The 17445-nt window shown below is 40.5% G+C and overlaps 1 protein-coding gene across 3 annotated transcripts in view; it reads right to left on the reverse strand.

Annotated features, from left to right (window-relative positions):
* GSK3B (glycogen synthase kinase 3 beta) overlaps positions 1-17445 on the reverse strand; it is a 156081-nt gene that overhangs the window by 38630 nt on the left and 100006 nt on the right. For all 3 annotated transcript variants that reach the window (XM_053292761.1, XM_053292760.1, XM_053292762.1), the window contains exons 6-7: positions 13417-13523; positions 6267-6364 (exon numbers count right to left, since the gene is read on the reverse strand). In XM_053292761.1, the coding sequence (XP_053148736.1) occupies positions 6267-6364; positions 13417-13523 (205 nt within the window). The remainder of the gene's footprint in view (positions 1-6266; positions 6365-13416; positions 13524-17445) is intronic.

The raw sequence follows: 17445 nt of genomic DNA on the forward strand, positions 1-17445 counted from the left end.
GGAGCAAGTGCTGCAAAGATTATTTTTTTCTAGAGGAGGCCAATTAGTAAATCTTGCTCTCAAGGTTTAGACTGCTAAGGCCTTAGCCCAAATGTTACATGGAACAGAAATTTGGGAGAAGGGGCTAAGACTGATCTAGACATCCTTCAGAATAAATTCCTGAGGAAAATTCTAGGGTTTCTCCCAGGAACACCATCTGCCCTAATTAGAGCAGAATTAGAGTTGCTCTGCATCACAGCCAGGATCAACCTGTTAAAAGGTGCCTCTTTGCCCAGTTAGCAGGGGTTATATATAACTTTTCTGTGGAAGAATACCTGTCTATTGATCATCATTATGTCTTGAGGAACTGGGTGTTTTTTTTTTAAATCAAGACACTAGTGAGGACAGAGTACTAATTAATTCACATTTTTCGATCTGGTTTTTCTAAAATAAAGACGAATAATTCCATGACATCTTATTTCCAATGCCTAAGTCACCATCAGATACACAGGGCCTTTACTGAGCTTAGGTTTCAGGTGATGCCAACGGCCTATGTCGAAGGGAGATATCTAGGAATCCCTCGAGTGGAATGGAAATATATCTACAGCTGTAATCCAGGTGCAAGATATTGTATGCTATTTGTTGGGTTGTCCTCTATATGCCAACCCAAGGAGGAAATGTTTGTCCACCTTTCTCCTGCCATACCCAGACAAGAGTTTACAGGATATTGTGGTGGGCCTGCTAGTTGACAATAAGTCATATATTACTTATATGGCTTCCTTATTTGCTAGAGCTGCAAAGAAATTATGAGCTTGTTACGTTAAAAATCTTAATAGCTAATCATGGTGTTATTGTTTAAGAACTAATATCTGCACTGGAAGTGTTTTATTATGATTTAATGACAACTTGGCTGATTTGTTCCTATTGTTTTTTAAATTGTAATTTTGAGATCACGATGGCCTATGGCTGAATACAAAAACGTTATGATTGTCACTAGCACAAGATGAACACATAGCTGTAATTTTAAAAAATCAGGGATTTCTGCAGTTGCATAAAAGTTCAAATTAAAATGAATTCTATTTTGTGCACTGTTGCGCAAGTGCAAGCAAGACTGTGGAAGTGCAACACTAGTCTGGAATGCAAGCCTCAGACTTTGCACAAAGAGCTAGCACAACAGATTTGTACCAGTGCAACTTTCTTCTGCATGCACTTCATTAATCAACATGTTAGCCACCATCAAAAACTAAGGACTGTCTTCCCAGAAATATTCCCTAATTTTCACAGTTCTTCAGTTCTTCTGCATCTGCATGTTCTTCATCTCTTCAGGATGGTGTTGAGGTTTGCTACTGTTTCTTGAAATAAATCATGTATAGGCTTATCAACAGGTTTTAATTCAGCCTGCTCTCTGGCTCCTCCCAAGGAAACCTTCCTCAGGCCCTCTGGATCCTCTCAGCCTTTTTGAAATCACATATGGTAACTGTATGAAGTTCACTAGAGGGCTTTATGGCCCCCTAGTGGACACACTTCCAAATTCTTATATTTCCAGCCTTTAAGGAGTGCGTAAACATGAGTCCTCCTCCTTCCTTCCATCAGGGCAAGCACGTCTTAAACAGACCACTGGAAGGAGGACTAAGGGCAGCTCAACAGTTTCCTCCAGCCAGAGCTGCCCCCTCCTAATAATACGGATAACTGATATGATTAGCTCATCCAGCCTTGGTTCTATACTTCTTTAAACTGTGTCATGTTTTAATGACACTTATTGGTGTCTATCTCTTTCCTTCCGTTGTCTAGAAAGTAGCATATTTAAAAAGAAAGCATAACTTCTGAGCATACACAGAGTCTATTCCCCCGCTCCCAAGCCACAGGCTCCCTCTTAATGGTTACTATCTCTTTCATGCCATATTCTCTACAAAGTAGAAAAGGAGTGGTTATTAGCATTTGTTTTAAATATACTAACAGATCATATGCCCTGTGGGACGCTGTGAATAATATCAGAGTTCTATAACCACAGTCTGTATGCTGGGGGTGGGGGTGGTAGGCTTATTCCCCCCCCCCCATTCCTTTTCAAATACGGATACTTGCATTATTTCCTTCACCCGTTTTTTAACAGGATCTTTCCCACCCATATTTTAAAATGATCCTTCCACTACTGCTCCTCCTAAAACCATTTTCCAGGAATGGTTTCATTGTTCCCTCTTTATTGGGAAGCAAGTCCCAGTGAGCTTCCTCTCTTGAGTGCAGGAGAGCTTACTCCTTTCTAAGGATGAAAATACTCAACTGTCAAAATGCCCCTTGAAAAAGGATTTATTGGGCATGTACTCCAGCCCAGCACACCCAGATGCTTCTGGGAAGCTCCACAAAAGTAAAGCAAGGAAATCCCACACGCTATTCCCACCCAATGCCAACAAATTAGCATTCTGGTATAAAGCGCCCTTGAACATGGAGGTTCTACAAGCTGCACTGGATCCCTCGGAGTTAGCTAATTACAGACCTGTTTTCTATGTATGAATGCTTTATATTACTGTCATTGACCCAACGTCACAGAAACAAACAAAACTCAATAAAAATAGTAGAAGTAAGGCAAAACACCGATACTCAGATCAGCTCAGACCTAATCTTACATGCAGCCACACAAAATCTGGCCACACAGAGTGTTGTAGATACACAGCAATCAGCTAATAAAAAAGTCAGACCTGTTTCTAATCTTCCATGGTTGGGCAAGGTGATTGAGCAGGTGGTAGCCTCTCAACTCTAGGCAGTTTTGGATGATGCAGATCATCTACACCCATTTCAAACTGGCTTTCGTGGGGGTTATGGGGTTGAGATTGCCTTGGTTGGCCAGATGGATGATCTCCAACTGGCTATTTGACAGCGGGAGTGTGACTCTACTGATCCTTTTGGATCGCTCTGCAGCTTTCGATACCATCAACCATGGTATTCTTCTGGACTGCCTGAGGGAGGTGGGATTTGGTGGCACTGTTTTACAGTGGTTCCGTTCCTACCTCTCTGGTAGATTCCAGATAGTGTCACTTGGAGACGGTTGTTCTGCTAGGCGAGAACTAAAGTGTGGAGTTCCACAAGACTCCATACTGTCTCCAATGCTCTTTAACATCTACATGAAACCGCTGGGAGAGATCATCTGGAGGTTTGAAGCAAGGGAGTTATCAATATGCTGATGACAGTACCCAGATTTACTTCTCCATATCAACCTCATCCAGAAATGGCATATCTTCCCTAAATGTCTGCCTGGAGGCGGTAATGGGCTGGCAGAGGGATAACAAACTGAAGTTGAATCCAAATAAGATGGAGGTAATGACTGTGGGGGGCCGGGACCAAGAGATGGTTTGGATCTGCCTGTTCTGGATGGGGTTACACTCCCCCTGAAAGATCAGGCATGTAGATTGGGAGTGCTCCTGGATCCAAAGCTCTGCCTGGTATCTCAGGTTGAGGAAGCTTTTTATCAGCTTCGGTTGATATGTCAGCTACATTTCTAGAGGTAAATGACCTTAAAACAGTGGTACATATGCTAGTAACCTCCAGGCTTGACTACTGTAGTGCATTCTATGTAGGGTTGCCTTAGTACGTAGTCTGGAATCTACAATTGGTACAGAATGCAGCAGCCATATTGGTCTCTCAGACAACACTAAGGGACCACACAACATCAGTTTTAAAAGAACTGCACTGGCTGCTGATATGTTTTTGGGTGAAATACAAAGCTGAGGAAATCCCTAGGGATTCATTATACGCCTTCATTTCTTCTGTTCATTTTGACTGTCATTGGACAGTGCCAACTGTCAACTGACATGTGTCAACTACAGACACCACCACCCCAACACACACACTGGGGTACTCTCTTTTTAAGGAATTTTTGAATTGTTTAGATTCTTTGGTGTCTTCATTACACACCTTCATTTCTTCTGTTCATTTTGACCCCACTGTTTTTTGGGTAGGGTAGGGGAATTAGTGGCCTCAAATGTGCCAACTACTCCCCACCCCCAACCTGCAAGCCACTGGGTACTCAAGTTTTTATTTTAGGAATTTTTGATGTGTTTAGATTCTTTGGTGTGCAATGAATCTCCATAGGGATTCATTATGAGGAAAGGTTATTAGAAACCAAAGAGTCTAAACACTTGAAAAAATTCCTAGAAAATAAACTGAGTAGGACCCCACTGCCTTGCGGGTGGAAGGGGGGTGTAATTGGCACATGGAAGTTGACAGTTGGCACTGTCCAAAGACAAATGAACAGAAGAAATGAAAATGTGTAATGAATCGTCAGAGGGATTCATTTGAGGAAAAGTTATTATACACCAATGAATCCAAACACTTGAAAAATAGTGACCACACATTTTGCTCCATAACTTCACTTCTACAAGGGCTAGAGCTTCGCTTTAAAAAAAAAAAAGAAAGCTCAGAATCTGGGACATTAATAGGAGGAATCTGAATCTCAAACTGATTCTAATTGAATCTGGTACGATTCAATTTGGACCCAAATCTATCCAATGGATCACAGGGGTGATTTGTTCTGTCTCTAAATCATCCGAATCAGCTAGATTTGGGTAAAAATTGATTTGTACCCCGATTCGCACATCCCGAGTTGGTGGTACTTGCCACCTAGTTGACATATATAAAATTTCTGGGCAATTAGATGGATGTGGAAGCCACTCCAGATATTGTCTTCATGAATACTCTGGGTCGAATTGTATTAAGCATTTGCTAGTCTGTGGGTTGAAAGATAATACTGTGTACTAATAGATGTTGTACACAGATGGGAATGTGGAAGTAAGCATCCTGAGAATCTAGGGATGCGGACCAGGCATTTGCTAGGCAAAATACCAGGATCATGGGAATGGTGACCATCTAAAAATGGTGATATCTGATAAACCGATTGAAACCCCTCAGATCTAGGATGGGGTGGAGGCCACTGTCTTGCTTTGGGGATGTAAAGTGCTGGAGTAGAACTCTGTGTGGACATTCCGATGCACCCTCTGAATTGCACCCTTGTTAAGTAAGGTGCTTACTTCTTCCAGAAAAGCAGGAGTTGGAGGCATGGTTCCTATCCCTGAAAAAGGCTGAGGTTCAGTGAATTCTTTCTTGTATCCCAATTGGATAATGGATAAAACCCAGTGACCTTTTATGTTCTGCCACTGCTGTAGAAACAGAGCGAGTCTCGAGTTATAGTCCTCCTAGGTGAAATGGATGTTTCTATCACTCTCAGCAGCATGCAAAGGAGATATGATGATGCACACTGAGGCAGGGAGTGGTGAGAGCAAGTGTCACTGCTGCACAAGAGGAGGCAGCAGTGATGAAGGTGGGTGAAGTAGTAGCCACTGCAAAAAAAGGCAGGTAGGGTGGAGGTAGCTTTAGATGCCCTGCCCCAGGAGCATCAAGGTCTTGGGCCACTACTGGGATCTGATGACATGCACGACAGAAAAAAAGCTACAATTCCAGAGCAAGCCAAACCACACATGGGACGGAACTTGTGACTATAGAAATTCTGCTGTTCTTTCAAGCAGTTGCAATAAACCTCAAAACTAACCTCCCACGCGCCTGCCACCTCTCTAGAGACCTCTGGTTTTTCCCTTTAATCCTTAATCTCAATTCTAGACAAGTTTTAAGTATAGAGTAAACCATTTGCCTACACTAATAACTTCCTACCTACACTAATAACTTCCTACATCTTTCCCTCTTTCTCTTGTTTTCCCCATTGTTTGTATAAGCTTGCAGAGGGTCTACTATGTCTACTTTTTGCCTGTAAAACTCTGTAAGGAGACGTGTACACTGATGGTATAATCATTATTATAGGTTTGGGTCTGCTAAACAGGATAAAGTACAGTCATTCAAGTTATCGGGGACAATCTGATATAAAGAGTTAAGATTTGTAAATTAATTAGCATTTATTTTATTTTTGTTTTTTAAGATTAGTATATCAATGAAGCTGTTTGGTAGTTTTTGTGTAATAACTGATTCTCAGTATAGATGATAGAGTTGAAAATTATAAATAATTTGTATGATGAAATGTAATTTATTCATGAAATTTGTATGATGTGAGATAACATATAATTTAAAAAAAAGTTTTGGATCTGCCATACTCAAACTAATGTAGATCATTAATAATAATAAAAATGATGTAGTGGCCAGTCGTCCAGAAAGCTGGGCATGCCAGTGTGTGTGGGGTGGGAGGGGTGGGGGGACAGCCGGAGGCACAGATGTTCTGTGCCTGGGCTGGCTAGTAACTATTATTGTGTTTATGCTTCAAAACGATATCTGAATAATCAACAATTCCATACCTTGATTATTTCCACCAACTGATCCACACCACTGTCACCTGGGAAAATTGGTTGTCCTAGTAACAGTTCTGCCAATACACAGCCTGCTGACCAAACGTCTGAAGAAAGCAGAAGAAAAGAACACTGAGGATTATACATATTCATCCACATAACCTATCATCATCATCATCATCATCTACATTTTATATCCTGTTCTTCCTCCAAGGAGCCCAGAGTACTACATACTACATACAGGAGCCCCAAGTACTACATACTTAAGTTTCTCCTCATTAAGGGCCAGCTGAAACAAGATTTTAAACTGGTAACTCCAGCAGCAAAATGATACATCTTACTTCACCAATGAAGTTTCAGTGCTATTCCATGCTACATTACAGAGAAGCACTAACATAAATTTATATCAACATACAGCGCACATGGGAAATAGTATTGAGGCTATAGGCAACACAGTTTAACAATGAACTTGATGGTGTGCGTGTGTGTGTAACAGATTTTTAAAGGCCCAGGAATTTTACGGAATTCAAGTCAGCAATATTGCCTGGTTCTACAAAGGTTCTACAGAAAATACGGGTAAATCAACGGTGACTTCTTCTGGACAGAGACAGTCTTGACTTCAGTTAGGAATGCTTTATTGCTGCTATGATCACACTGTTTGCAACTTCTTTTATGTTTTGCCCACACAAAACGTATCTTAAAATGCTCTTTTTGTCAATATAGAATACATTAAAAATTCAGAGATATTGCCAGGACATGCCTTTTGCTGGCTTGGTGAAAACCTGCTATGTATTCCTAAATTTAACAGATTTGAAAGTTTCCATTTTAAATGTGTCATTTAAAATAATGGTGAATAAGGGTGGCAAAGGATGAGTTTGCATTTGCTTGGCAGACTGAAGGTGCCCCTATGGAACCTGCTTCCCAAAACAAAAATGGCTGTCTGCTGAATAAGCAGACTACAGAAGTGTGTATTTCTATTTGTGGATGGGGAAGGAAAGCTATTGCATTTGTGTTTGTATGTTATGTGCTCCTGCATGGCTGAGGTTCATCTGAACCACGGTGGTTAGCAAAAAAAATCACAACTCAAATAATTCAATGAATTTCTCTTTCAAAAACCAAGGACATTCTAGGATTTTAAAAATCTTTAACTTTTGCACCACATAAACAGTAAAAACATTCTATAAATTCACCTGTTTTAATTGTAAACCGCCCTGATCCATTTTGGAAGGGCGGTATACAAATCAAATCAAATCAAATCAAATCAATCAATCAATATTGTGCATACAACTTAACCTCCATGCACCCACACTTTCCTTTGGTCTTTTAGCCCCAAACCTCTTCCTCCACCACCAAAGCTTGGGTCAGTATAGGAGCAATGTACACTGATCTTTTGTTTTCCCAATATGTTTTCATTTTGGTTAGGGAGTATGGCATACATTAATACGTTAGGGGAGAAACAACCGAGACGGATCTACAATTGCGCAAACATGTGCAATGAACACAGGCTGCCACTAAGGAGTACCTTGCCTGAATTTCCGACTTAAATCATAATTTCCCCATAGGGATTAATGGGAAACTAAAAAATAGTCACCTTAAGTGGCTCAGTGGGGAAATACTTGACTAACAAGCAGAAGGTTGTCGGTTCGAATCCCCGCTGGTACTATATCGGGCAGCAGCAATGGTAAAGGAGGCAATTGTAAACCCCTCCTGTATTCTACCAAAGAAAACCACAGGGCTCTGTGGGCACCAGGAGTCGAAATCGACTTGATGGCACACTTTATCTTCTTTACCAAAAATATTAATGATTCCTGAATAGCTGGGCAGAAAGCTTGGAAATTTCACATGGCATTTCTAAATGACGATAGCATTAAATGTGTGGCCGTTCAAATTGATCAGAGAGAGAACATAAGAACAGCCTTGCTGGATCAGGCCCAAGGCCCATCTAGTCCAGCATCCTGTTTCACACAGTGGCCCACCAGATGCCACTGGAAGCCTACAGCAGGAGTTGAGGGCATGCCCTCTCTCCTGCTGTTACTCCCCTGCAACTGGTACTCAGAGGCATCCTACTTTAGGTCGCCCTCCGAGACAGGGGGAGCTGTTAATTCTCTTGGATCTCTCAGCGGCTTTCGATACAATTAACCATGGTATCCTTTTGGATAGGCTGGCTGAGTTGAGTGAGGAAGGCACTGCTTGGAGGTGGTTCTGCTTCTACCTCAAGGCCCATTTCCAAAAGGTGGTGCTGGGGGATTACCCCTCAATGCCTTGGCAGTTATGCTTTGCGGTTCTGCAGGGTCCCATTCTTTTCCTTATGCTGTTTAACATCTACATGAAACTGCTGGGAAAGGCCATCTGGACATTTGTCCTGAGTTGAGGCGGGAGGCTACTAGGGAGAGAGACTTTTCAGTGATATATAAATATTCGTCGTATTCATAAAAAAGAAATTTGGTGCAGTGTTCCACTGGGTGGTGATGTTGGCCCTCCAACCCATTTCAGTTTAATTTCCTTAAGCTATCTTCTGTTTCTATCTATTTAATTCTCTTAAACGTACCCATTGCTAATCCCATGCATGGCAGCTCTCACGAGCGGTTTCAGTGGTTGCACCCCATTTATGGAGCAGCCTCCCCAGTGAGATTTGCCTGCCTTCATCACTTCGTTCTTTTAGATGCCAGGTAAATACCGTTTTTTTCACTCAGGCCTTTTAAATTTTGATTTCTCAATTTGATATTAACTGATTCTTAAAGAGTTTTAAAATTGTTTTGTATTATATTTTGTATCTCCCCCCGTTTTGGTTTGTTAGGATATAATGTGTCGTATGTTTTTATTTCATGTTTTAATGTTTGTGTTGTGAGCTGCTCAGAGAACAATTTGTTATGGGGCAAGCAACAAATTAATTAATTTATGATGATGATGATGATGATTAAGTCCACCTGGAGATTTTTAATAAAAAAAATTAATGGTTAAAATCCCTTTCTTAATAATTCATTAAAAATCCATGGGTAGATTGATCTCCTTGAACATCTACACACTTAATGCTGCCACTATGCACTACAACCATATGAATTTTGAGAACTTTCTGCCCAGCCATTGTGGACTTATCACAGGGTGCAAAAAATTGCGTTAGTACTCCTTTTAGGCAAGGGGATGTTTCCTCCAAATGAGGCTTGAATGATGAACAGAAAGGAGGATTCAATTCCAGAACTTTTTGTAACTTTACAAATTGTAAACCGCCCAGAGATGCATGTTTTGGGTGGTATAGAAATACTATGAATGAATGAATGAATGAATGAATGAATGAACAAACAAACAAACAAACTTTATGCCAGCCTTGCACAACATAAGACCTGCGGGCCAGATTGGACATTTTTGATGGCCCAGGTAGCCAGCAACAGCAGGAGCCTCGTAATTTGGCATTGAAGTGAGGCTGGAACAGTAAGGTGCCTACTGACTGAGCAAAGACAGGGCTTATTTTCTGGCCACTATCCTTGGTTAAAATTGATGGCCCCTGAGGGGAAGGAAGGACCCACAGCTAACTAGCAATTGCTTTAATATTTATATCTTTATAATTAATTTTACCGCAATAATCAATGCACTGAAAATTGACTTCGGCCCCCACATACATTGTCATGGTTGCTTCTGGCCAACTGGGACGTTTGAGTTGTGCACTCCTGCTTTATGCCATGAAACAAAGCAGTTATGACACTTTTAAACAGTTTAAAAATTTTTATTTTAAAAAGTACTTAAAAAAGCAGTGAGTGAACACATATCCTTGCAAGTCCCTCACTTAATGTAGGAATATCATGTAAACACCATCATGTAGAAACACCATGTGAAATTTCAGAGGTTTCTGCCCAAACATTTGGGAGTTATTAAACGTTCTGAATTTTCCATTGATCCCTATGGGGAAATTATCCAATGGGGCTCATGTTCACAATTCTTGCACACAGGCCCCTTCAAAGCTCGTTATGCCAATGAAGTTGTTAGATGGGAGATGAAGGAAGACGCACAAAACTGAGGACAGATGGCATTAGAGTATGTGTCTGTTTCATCATAGGGCGACACAAAAGTCAGTAAGAAAAACGACAGTCCTGTACTTTTGACTAAACATGCATAGAATTGGTGTTTTTCACAGGTTAGCTCTGTTTAAAAGGAATGTAAATTGTCTGCATTTACAAGCACGACAAATCTATGAATCTAAAGTACTGATATGCTTGATTACTTTTGCTGGTTTTACTTTTGGTTCAACATGTACACAATTGTGCTGCTAACTGAGCAGAGGCACCTTTTAAAAGTGGTGATTCTCTTTATTAAGCAGAGGGAGAGCAACTGACCCTATCTATCCCCAGCACAGCATCCCTCCAGTGGCTGTTGCTGGGTCAATCTTATGTTTCTTTTTTAGATTGTGAGCCCTTTGGGGACAGCAAGCCATTTTATTTATTTATATCTATGTAAACTGCTTTGGGAACTTTTGCTGAAAAGCGGTATATAAATATTCATCGTATTCATAAAAAAGAAATTTGGTGCAGTGCTCCATTGGGTGGTGATGTTGGCCCTCCAACCCATTTCAGTTTAATTTCCTTAAGCTATCTTCTATCTATTTAATTCTCTTAAACGTACCCATTGCTAATCCCATGTGTGGCAGCTCTCACGAACAGCTGCCGGATAGGATAGCGACAGTGGAGAAAATAGCAATGCCAGCCGGCAGCTGGAGAAGGCGGTGGCGAGCCAGCCTGGCCGCCAGGAGGAGCAAGAGGCAGTGGAGGGCTGGCCTGAGGAGGAGGCCGTTACCGGGAGTTGGTGGGCAGGTGGGAGGTGGTGGCGGGCCGGCTTTCCAGCTGACCTGCCAGCCAGAAAGTGTGGGGGAGGGCCCCAGAGAAGCGGGCCGGGGGAGAAGAAATGGGCTGGCTGGGGGGAGGGGGCGAGAAGTGTGTGTGTGTGGAGGGGGAAGAAGTGGGCCTGCTGGCCAGCCAGAAAGCCGGTGGGGGGTGGAAGCAGGGGCGGTGGGTGGGCCAGCTGGAGGCGCAGATGCTCTGCACCCAGCCCAGCTAGTTTAATTTTAATTCTCTTGCCCTCTATATTGTCATGACCCCAGACCCAGGATGCTTCCCAACTGGGGAACAAAGCAGATAGGTTCAGGGAATGAGACAGTGTGGGAAGACCCCCATGACCCAGATGATCTTGCAAGCAGTGTGCTCTAAGCAACCACTGAAGCAACATCCTTGTTATGTTCTACATCAAGATCGTGTGTCTTGCTTGGAGCTAGCCAAGGTCCTGATTTTTCCCTTCTCAGAGCTATCTGAGGCCTCTGTCCCTCCTCAATCCCTCACTCAGTGGAGAGCCCGGCTTGGCCTAGAACAAGACAGCACCAGGAAAAGAGAATTACTCTTTTAAAGAGCCATTCTGACATAAATGAAGGGGAAGGCAGCAGTAGGGTGTGTGTGTGTGTCTGTCTGTCTGTGTCTGTGTGTGCGCATGCATGCATGTACAATCTATTCCATTTATAGACTGTGTTCATTTAAATGCACACATATTGACTTTGACTTTATTGTGGCCAGGATTCAAAGAGCTACATGCCCAAGGGCATGGGTTCATGGAGATATTTTTCTTTAAATTTCCTTTTATTTAGTGAGCAGAGCCCTGTGGTGCATCATAAACTACTTTTGAAAGCTCCCTGTGTTTCAAAAACAATCTGTCCAACTGGTCTAACCTCCATGTTTACAACCTGTGAGGATGTGGGGCAACCAATGATAAAGCGCAGCTCATGTCTCCAATTGTTCTAGAACCATTCTTCAATAAATGTTTAGATACAAACTTTAGAGCCATGATTAGTCAAAATATCCTTTCTGCAACTTCTATTATTTGGAGGAAGTAATTGAAATTAATTATTATTAATTGAAAATAAACTACAAGAGTACCTCATTACCTGTGGGTAATGAAACCGCAGATAATGAGTCATTGAATCTATGGGAACACAGAAGTCAGGTTTCCGGATTTAAAAAAACCCACTCCAAAATCACCCCCCAAATGCAAAAAAGAGCCAAATAAAATGCCCTAATGTGCTTTGAAAGCCACTAGTCGTCCAAGGATGCCCTCTCACTGTGCACAGGTCCAGCAATTTCAGCTTAAAACTGTTTTGTTGTTGTTTTTTAAAACCCAACTGAGCCATATAATGGCCCCCACGTTTAAAAATAGCGCCCGGAAATGACCTCCAAGGTCATTTCCGGCCACCCCTGACCTGCAGATACGCTGAATTAACCCCTTTTGGGCCAGATTTTTTTCATGTATCCATCCCAAGGTCAGGTGTCCATTACTCGACCGTGGATACACAACCGTGGATGGCGAGTCAATGGATAACAAGGTTTTCCGGTATTAGGGAAAATTGATATTTGGTAAAATTACAAGGCTCCTCCTGGTTTAGAAATTACAGGATTTTAAAATATGATTTTAAATTATCTTTTCTTCTGTGGACACTTTGGACATTTTTAAACAAAATGCAGGCTGTACATTTTTAGAATTAGATCATATACTCAAACTAGAAGATTCATTTTTCATATCAACAGCATCCTGCACTACTACTTAATGCATCTGATGATAGTCCACAAAAGCTTCTTATGAAATAAATTTGTCAATATTCAACTCTCTAAGATACTGTTATTATACTATAACGGACTAACATAATTACATCACTGGATGTTTAAGTAGGAATTTCAGACCAAAGCAAATTAATTGTTAGAATAATACTTAAAGAGACAAGGAAACTTTATTCAAAGTATCCTCATAGAACCAATAAAAACCAAGAGTTATTGGCACAAGCAGAGAATGATTGGTTACAATTGGTCATTTTGTTAGGTTTCCTTAAATATCAGGAAAACATCGAAATACCAGGAAAACTTTCAAATGGCAAATTTACTGGCTGCAATTAAAGTCTTTTCCATCTTCAACTGAATAGTTGAGTAAACAAGGAAATGGCAGAAATGTTAAAGTTGAGAAATCTACATTAGAGGATGTAACCAAATTATAGTTGCATTCTTCAAGATTCTTGTGCTATTCTAATTAATTATTCTAAAGAAAATTTTGTTTCAGATTACACATTCTGTAATTTACTCTTTTAATCGCACTTGACAAACATATATAGACCGATAATTAAAAACACCACACATACCTATACTGGAGGTATAATCAGTAGCTCCAAAGATCAACTCTGGTGCCCTATAGTACCGAGAGCAGATGTAAGAGACATTAGGCTCACCACGAACCAGCTGTTTTGCACTAAACATGTAGAAACAAAGAAGAGAGGTATTTCAGTTAGAAAATAGCTGCACTTCACCTAAACCTACACACACTTTCTTTAAAAGGGATCTCTTTTGAAACTCTTGACTATGTGCCTCCAATTGCATAACACTTTCTCACTTTTCCAGAGTCTGAGAAAGCATGTAATTTTTAGAATCATGAGTAACAGCTGCTACACCAGTACAAGTTCATGTGTAAGGGGGACAGATTTAAATCAAGAAAGAAAAATCAATACAAATCAACTATTCCGTTTGTAATTCAGGTATTTCTAAACAAACGCGTATACAACTACTTGATTTAACTATTAAAACATTAAAACATATTGATTAAAACATGTAAAAATCCTTACACACTCTTCTAGGAGGGTACATTTTAATATAACAATATTCACACATGAAAAAGCCTAAGCAAGGCCGTTAGTTGCAGATCAAGTTCCCATAACTGTCCAGAAACAAGGGCTGGTTTTTTGCTAGGCAACTGGTGTTTACCCATGAGACAAAAAGTAAATGTTGTTTACTTTTTGTTCAAAGTTTTGTTCATTTTTTATTTGTTCATTTTTTATTTTTTCATTTTTCATTTTTTATTTTTTGGTAGGCAGAAGGACATATTGCAGAGATCAGGTAATTAGAAGATATAAAATACCTGTAATGGCTTTCCAGTCCTTTACTCTCCTGTACCAAACCCATACTAATATACTGACACCCATCTTTATATAGCAATATGCATATTTATTTATATAGCAATATGCTGATAACACTCAGCTTTACATATCATTATCACCCTCAGCTAAGTATGCTGTGAATATTTTGAATCTGTTTGCAGTTGGTGACGGGTGTGTGGAGGGAGGTTGATAGAGAAGGGAGTGTGGAGAAAGTTGATAGAGAGAAATTTTTATCCCTCTCGCATAACACTAGAACCACAGTTCATCCCATGAAATTAATTGCCAAGAAATTTAGGACCAACAAACGGAAGTACTTTTTCACACAAAGCAGAATCAACTTGTGGAATTCTCTGACAGCCAACAACCTGGATAGCTTTAGGAGAGGTTTGGATAACTTCATGGAGGCAAGGTCTAAACAGCTAAAGTCTGAGGGCTATAGGCCACCTCTAGCCTCAGAGGCAGGATGCCTCTGAATATCAGTTGCAGGGGAGTAACAAAAAGGAGAGAGGGCACGCCCTCAGCTCCTACCTGTGGGCTTCCCAGTGGCATCTTGTGGGCCACTGTGTGAAACAGGATGTTGGCACTGAAGGACTACTGGGGATCTGCAGAGCACGGTAGGGTACTTTGCCCTGCTTTTATTTAGATCTTGGGGCTATTTTTCAATCAATTTCTTTAAAAACAAAACCCCACCACCATTTTTGGCCGATTTTCAGTACTTGGGGGCTACTGGAGCATGGCAGGGCACTTTGCCCTGCTTTTATTTGCATTTTGGGGCTGTTTTTCAGCCAATTTCTTTTTTAAAAAAAACATGCAATTTCCGGCCAATTCCACCCCCCACCCCCCAATGATGCCATTGCCCCATTTACTCAGCATCTGCGGTACTAGCCAGGAATGGAACTCCCAAGAATACCAAGGTTTTCCTGTATTCCCAGACTTTTCTTGATAAATTTATTTTTAAAAATATATAACTACATACATGCACTAATACACACACAAAAATCTATATACACACAACCTCCTAAGAACAAATATATATATATATATATATATATATATATATATATATATACACACACACACACACACACACACACACACACACACACACCACATATACATACATGCATATCTGATACACATTCATTGCGTTAACTTTAAAGTAAAGTGTGACATTGAGTTGGTGTCGACTCCTGTTGACCACAGAGCCCTGTGGTTTTACTTTGGTAGAATACAGGAGGGGCTTACCATTGCCATCTCCCGCCCAGTATGAAATGATGCCTTTTAGCATCTTCCTATATCACTGTTGCCTGATATAGGTGTTTCCCATAGTCTGGGAAACATATCAGCGGGGATTCAAACCGGCAACCTCTGGCTTGCTAATCAAGTCATTTCCCTGCTGGGGAATGATAATTTAATTATCTTAAATTATTTCTAGCAAAGTGAATAGCTGTATAGTATTATTCCAATAGTTGATAAAGAGGGACCAGCTATTTTGCATTTTTGCTTATCTGACTGGTTTTGGACCTTAATAAATGAGATTGAATTGAGGGACCAGTTATGAATATATTTATTTTCTGGTCTTCTTCCTTTTCTTATTTGAACATAATTAGATAATTCAATTAGACCCACTATCTTAACTAACCATTTGTGCCAAGTTGGTGGACTGGGGTTTTTCCAGTTGCTACCAATTAACCAGTCTGGCAGCAGCCAGTAACTGGGTAATTAACTTCCAGTCTTCACTTAACACTGTTGGATTAATATCACAAAACAGAACAGTTAGAGGTTCCAAAGTCAAATGGTAAGCAGTCATTTCCTAAATATTACTAATTACCTGTTTCCAAAAGATTTTATTTTGTGGGAAATCACAAAAAAAAAAGAAAGAAAGAAAGAAAGAAAGAAAGAAAGAAAGAAAGAAAGAAAGAAAGAAAGAAAGAAAGAAAGAGGTTTGCCCTAGTATTCCTACATCTCCAGAAAGTATCTTGACGTTGGGTAAATACAGCTCAATATCTGAAGCTTAATCTCTACAATTTTGATGTATTATAAAATACATCATAAGAACAGCCCTGTTGGATCAGGCCCAAGGCCCATCTAGTCCAGCAACCTTTTTTTACACAGTGGCCCACCAGATGCTGCTGGAAGCCACAGGGAGTTGAGGGCATGCCCTCTCTCCTACTGTTACTCCCCTGCAACTGGTACTCAGAGGCATCCTGCCTTTGAGGCTGGAGGTGGCCTATAGTCCTCCGACTAGTAGCCGTTGATAGACCTCTTCTTCATGAAGTTATCCAAACCCCTCTTAAAGCCATCTCGGTTGTTGGCTGTCACCACATCTTGTAGAAGAATTCCACAAGTTGATCCTGCATTGTGTGAAAAAGTACCTCCGTTAGTTGGTCCTAAATTTCCAGGCAATCAATTTCATGGGATGACCCCTGGTTCTAGTGTTATGTGAGAAGAATTTCTCTTTATCCACTTTCTCCACACCATGCATGATTTTATAAACCTCTATCATGTCTCCCCGCAGTCGTCTTTTTTCTAAACTAAAAAGCCCCAGGTGTTGTAACCTTGCCTCATAAGGAAAGTGCTCTAGGCCCCTGATCATCTTGGTTGTCCTCTTTTGCACCTTAAGTTCTACTTTTGTTTTACATTCAGTGTAAACCTAGGGATCTTCCATAACCAATCCATGTTGTATCAGATATAGTGATGCCTAAATTGGCTTCCCATTTTAGCAAATATCCTACCCGTTCTATATCTGCTTGAGTTTATACAAGGCACTTAATAACCCCTTTCTTGGAGCTTCAAGTGATAGTGATAGGTATGAAGTAACTTTTGTATCATATGGCAAATCTGCAAATATAGAAACCATGAGATTCTATTCTGATCCATCCGCTGAGTAATATCTAAGAAAGATTTTATACTTTCCATCTGAATTAAGTGTGATTAATTCATATTCTTGCCATAACTGAGTATTACCCTAAAAATGACTATTTTCCAGTTCTTTATTATAGCAGAAGACAGTTAGAAGGATGGTCCTGGACTAAATTTCAATGTTAACCAATTAAGGTAGAGTGCCTTGGTATGTGAATTTGTCTTCATAGTTGTTAAACCTTTCTTTGCATAGTACCAGAGCATATCCTTCAAACAAACAAGAGATCTTGTTACTCTAATAATACTGCTCTGCCTTCAGAACACCAAAACAAAAGTTGGGTTAATAGAGCAGCTTTCAGTTTGTTTGTTTTCATATAA

The sequence above is a fragment of the Hemicordylus capensis genome, chromosome 2 (assembly GCF_027244095.1).
Source record: "Hemicordylus capensis ecotype Gifberg chromosome 2, rHemCap1.1.pri, whole genome shotgun sequence".
Taxonomy (NCBI): Eukaryota; Metazoa; Chordata; class Lepidosauria; order Squamata; family Cordylidae; genus Hemicordylus; species Hemicordylus capensis.